The sequence below is a fragment of the Lipotes vexillifer genome, unplaced genomic scaffold, assembly GCF_000442215.2.
Source record: "Lipotes vexillifer unplaced genomic scaffold, Lipotes_vexillifer_v1.1 scaffold835, whole genome shotgun sequence".
Classification (NCBI taxonomy): domain Eukaryota; kingdom Metazoa; phylum Chordata; class Mammalia; order Artiodactyla; family Lipotidae; genus Lipotes; species Lipotes vexillifer.
The window spans coordinates 111,134-116,159 of NW_006774135.1; the positions used below are offsets into that span (position 1 = coordinate 111,134).

Here is a 5,026-nt window from a genome sequence, read left to right on the forward strand (position 1 = left end):
GTGAGAGGCCTGCATACCGAAAAAAAAAAAAAAAAAAAAAAAAGGATGGGAGGAGGCCAGCGGGGCGAGGGTGGGTCAGCAACGCAGGAGACCCGTAAGGGGAGACACCTGCGCCTCCCCATGTGCCCCTCACCCCTGCTGGCCCAGCAGCTGGGACACCACCACTGCCCCTCCATTTGGCTTCTAGACACCAGCCCCCCGCCCCCTGGGCCCACAAACCTGTTTTCCAGGCATCTGGGGCATGCAGGTCTGATGTTCTCACAGCCCAGGTAGCGAAGGCTACAAACACCAGGCACATGTCATTCTGGCTGAAGGTAAATGAGGTGAGGGGACGCCGGGGTTCCCCTAGGAAAGAGAAGCATGCCCTGAGCCCCTGCCGTTGTCCCACTCAGACGCACCTGCCCTGGGACACGTCTCTCCTGGCCATGTCTGTCCTGAGACATGTCTGTCTTGAGTCACATCCTCCCCGTGATACAGGGTAGCATAGTTGAGTCAGGCTGACTTGGGCGAGTATGTCTGGGGCACCGTTTCCTGGTTTGTAAAATATCGTCCAGGGGGAATGCGAGCCTGCTCTGGCAGGCGGCATGGCCTGAGCTGGAGCTGCCCCAACGCCTGCCTGCTACAGGCTGGGGGTAGGCACTGCTGTTACCTGGGCCTGAACACAGGGCAACTGTCAGTGTGGAGCCAAAGCCCTGCTCGACTGGGGCTGCCCCACCTGGACCGGGTCCTGGGGTGGCCAGGAGCTGGTCCTTCCTGCCCAGATCATCCCTGAGGGCCCCCACCAGCTCGCAACCCAGGGTCCTGGCTTGCCCCTCCCCAGTGGCCCTCTTGGCCCAACTCCCTGGACAGTGTGTACCCAGGTCCTGGACAGGCCACGGGGTCCCCGCAACACACACCTGCTTGCCTGATGGCCGGGGCAAGCTGCTCCGCTGAGGCTGGGCTGGGCCCTGGTGGGCTGCCAGTCCCCACGTCCCAGGGGACTGACCTGGGGGGCTCCGTGGCCTGCATCTGGAGAAGGGCAGCCGGCCCCAGCATGCCCCCTGACACGTCCTCCCCGAGGAAGTGTTCGTAGGCCTCGGGGATGGAGATGGGTGTGGGATCTCCTGGTGGAGGGGCCGGCATAGGCTCAGCCTGGAGGGCTGGGGCCTGGGAGTGGCCTTCCCGGTGCCTCAACCTCTGGGTTTGGCCATCTTGGAAGAACTCGCACACGCCCGGCCACTGGGCTTCGGCCAGAGCCTGGCTAGCCTCTGCTTCCTCCCCAACGTCTTCATCCTCCTCCTCGATGGTGTCACAAAGGAAGAACTCATAGGCTTCTGGGAGGGTCACCGCAAAGCAGCAGCTGCGCCCAGGCCGCGCTGAGGCAGAGGGGGCAGGGGGGGGCAGGTGCTTCAGGATCCGAGGCTGGGGGGTCCGGGGCCCAACTGCCACAGTGTCCCAGGCTCCAGACGCCCTGCAGGCCCCAGCTGCTGTCCTGGGGGCTGTGGCTGGGAAGGCTGGGCCCGAGGCCTCGCCTGACCTTGGCTCCTCGGGGCTGGGCACAGCCATGGAGAATCGCACTTTCTTCTTCTTGGGGGCTTGGATAGGGCCTAGCGGGGGCTCCCCAGTGCGGTGTCCAGGGGCACCTGCTGAGGGCTCCCCTCTGGGCTTCTGTCGGCCCCCCTCTGGAGACCGAATAGGGCTCAAACCCAGCTTGGCCACTGGGGCAACATCCAGCTCCGCCGCGTCAGGCCCAGCCTCGGGGATGGGAGCAGGTGTAGACACACCCACATCAGACCCAGCCTCAGAAACCAGGTGAGGCAGAGCTATACGGGGAATAGCCTTTGAGACAGGCGTAGATGAATCCACCTCCAGCTGGACCCCTGGACCTGGCACAAGCAGGCCCACATCCAGTCCAGGCTCGGAGGCAGGTGTAGACAGAGGCTCATCGGGCTGAGGCTCAGAGGTGGGTGTGGACAAAGCCACGTCTGACTTAGCCACTGTGACATCTACAGAAGCCTCAAGGTCAAACGTGGATACAGTGCGTGGCTCAGTTCTGAGGGTCATTCCGATTAGGTCTGTACCCTGCTCAGTGGTAGGGACAGATGCAGACAGATCCACACCTGGCCCTCGCCTGGCCACCTGCTCAGGGGCTTCTGGAGACTCTGGCCCCAGCTCGATCTGCCCAGCTCCTGCTGTCTGCCCTGTGGCCCCCACCCGGAGACCCTTCCCCCTGGACCCAGCCAGGCCAAGGCTGTCCTCGGCCCCGGCCTCAGTGAGCAGTAGGGAGCCCAGCTGGGTGGGAGCAGGGCCTGGGTCACCCAAGCACCCACCCACCTTGGTGCCTGCAGCCCGCCTCTTCTTTTGGCTGGGGCTGCGCAGCAGGGCTCCAGGGCTGCCAGGGGGCCTCTGGGGGGCAGCGCTGCGGCCGGTGGAATCGGGGCTCTGAGCAGGCTCACCCGTGAGAGTAGGGGCAAGACCCCAGGGGGCTGGCCCCTGCAGAAGCCTCTGCCTCTCGCCTCTGGAAGACACTGGCCCCGGGAGGGATGAGCCCTGGACCAGAGGGGCAGCACCAGGGCTGAGGGACGGCTGAGCTTCTGGCCGCACGGACACGCTGGGCGTCTGCTGACCAGCCTCCGGGGCCAGCACGGGCTCATGCCAAGACCTGCTGACCAGCTGCCGGGTGGCTACCTTCTCCCCCTCAGAGCCAGGCCGGTCACTCCCCCTGGGAGCCAGCTGCCCCTCAGGAAGGGGCAGGGGCCCTGGGGGGCTGCTGCCACTGCTGTCCCTTTGGTCAGTGTCACTGGACAAGAGCTCATGCCCAGAGGCCAGGCCGGCCCGCAGGAGGCCACACTCTGCAGCAGCGGCTGAAAACTCAGCCCGGTCCTGGCCATTCAGCTGGACACTGCACTGGAAGCTTTCCATTCTGGGTCAGCAGAGGCACGTGAACCACAGACCAGGCTCTTCATGGGCCCAGGCCCAGGGCCCTGGCCAGCACACACTGCCCCCACCCCACCTGCCCCCTGCGGCATCCCACGCCTCCCTGGCTCAGGGGCCAGCACTCCATCTCCGTCCTGAAAGAAAGCAGAACAAACAGAGAATCCAGAGGGAAGCTGTGCTGATCTCAAACCTGATGGCTTCCTGGAGCTAGAACATCCGAAACCCACCTTCTGTGCTCCCAAACTGACTGCAAATGATAACGTTACAGTGACGTATTGCTACAGTCCTGCATTCAGGTTAGTGAAGTTCCCTAAAGTATAGGGGCCCTCGTGTTTGAGTTTTCATCCCCAGGAGGAGTTTTCCTCCACAACGTTATGCATTTTCTGTTCAGCTGGGTCAGCCTCCAGCTTTCCTGCAGAGTTGTTGGTGCCGAGGCCAACTCTATATACCAAAGCCCATTTCAAGGACCACCCACCAGGGCTCAGTTTACCTGGGCGACAGTCAGTGCCGGACTATCCCAACATGCCTCAGAGGAGCCGCAGTGTCCAGCAGGTGACCAGTCTTTGGTGATGACCTTCCACCAGCCTTGGCTGGGACAGACTCCTGGGCTTCCTCTGAGCTTACCAAGGTCAAGCTAGTGCTGGCCAGAGCCCTCTCAGGGGTCATCAGGGCGAGCCTGGCTCTGCCCCTGCCTGGGCAGGAGGTCCCAGAACAGAAATGAGCCTTCTGATTCCCACCAGCCCCCCCGGGGCCATCCTCAGTGTCTGTGCCCCTGACCAGATCTGCCCAGCCGGCAGAGGTCCCCTCCCTGTGTCTCAGTGAACTAAGGCAACCCTACCTGGCTGACACCCCCTAACCTCTCAGCCCCCTGCAGGGGGCTGCCCTTTGGGCCTTGGTCAGCTGCCACTGGACCCAGGGCAGTGGGAGGTCACTCTGGCCAGGCATGTCCTGAGATGGAGGTGCCTTGAGACCAGGGCACTGCGGCTTCCTGACCCCGCTGTGCCTCGTCCTCCCCTCTGGTCCTAGGGGAGGTCCCAGTGGGGGCTGTCTGCCTTGGGACCGCTTAGGGTGGGAATGAGGGGCTGACAGTACTGTACCTGGGATCCCACAGCCAGCCGGGGCAGCGGAGCTGGGCATCCAAGCCGCCTGTCCCAGAACTGCATGGTGCAGGGCTCGCTGCGCAGGCCCCACCCCCATTGCCCAAAATACCACAGCCCTGCAGTCACATGTCTCCTGCCAGGCGGCAGGGTACAGGCCACAAATAGATGGCATTTGAGGGGCTGCCAGCTACGTGAGGGACGCCTTCCTGGTCAGGTCAGATGCCAGTCAGAGAATGCTGACCAGCAGTCAGGCCCACAGGACCTGGCTTTCCCAAGCTGAAGGCCACCCTGCTGCCCGTCCTGGCCGAAGGCTGCCCTTTCCTCCTCAAGTGGCCCCGCCCACTGTGAAAACCCAGCCCTCCCCACTCCTCCTGTCACCTCACCTGGCGGCAGCCCCCCAAGACCAGCACCTCTCCCGACCTAGGCTCCTGCAAGCAGGGCCCAAGGCGGGGGTGGCAGTGCAGTCTGTCTCTCCAGGCACAGGGGTCTGGTGCTGCCACCTGCAGGTCACCAGGAGGAGCCGGGCAGGAGGCATGGCCTCTGAGAACAGCCCCTTACAGGCATCACCCCGCCCAGTGCCCTGAGCACTTTTCCAAAATGTGTCCATCCTGAGAGGGACGCCAGGAGGATCCTCCTTCACGGTTGAGCTTGGAAAGGCACAGAGAGGGTGAGTGAGTTGTCCATAGCCACACAGCTAGTAAGTGGCAGAGTTGGGCCCCAAAGGCCCTGCTCAGAGCCATCCTGCCTTCGAGGCTGGTGTTGCCTATCCCCAGCCTGGTCATTGTGACACACACCCCTCCCGCTGGGGACAGAGGAGGGAGTAGGGAGGTTGGACAGCAAACATTGAAACTAACAGGTAAATAGGATCATTTATGACAGCAACACATCTTAAGAAGGACCTAGAGTGGAGAGGAGGGTGGCCTCTGAGGAGGGTCCAGGGGATTGAGACTGGGCAGGTGGGGACCACGACAGCCGAGGCTTCGAGTGGAGGAGGCCGAGTCACCCCGGAA

At 63.2% G+C, this 5,026-nt stretch overlaps 1 protein-coding gene across 1 annotated transcript in view; it reads right to left on the reverse strand.

Annotated features, from left to right (window-relative positions):
• Positions 1 to 2,901, reverse strand: part of PERM1 (PPARGC1 and ESRR induced regulator, muscle 1) — a 4,303-nt gene extending 1,402 nt beyond the window's left edge. Inside the window, exons 1-2 of the mRNA XM_007448963.1 lie at positions 897 to 2,901; positions 220 to 345 (exon numbers count right to left, since the gene is read on the reverse strand). Of these exons, the coding sequence (XP_007449025.1) occupies positions 220 to 345; positions 897 to 2,901 (2,131 nt within the window). The remainder of the gene's footprint in view (positions 1 to 219; positions 346 to 896) is intronic.
• Positions 2,902 to 5,026: the final 2,125 nt, after the last annotated feature.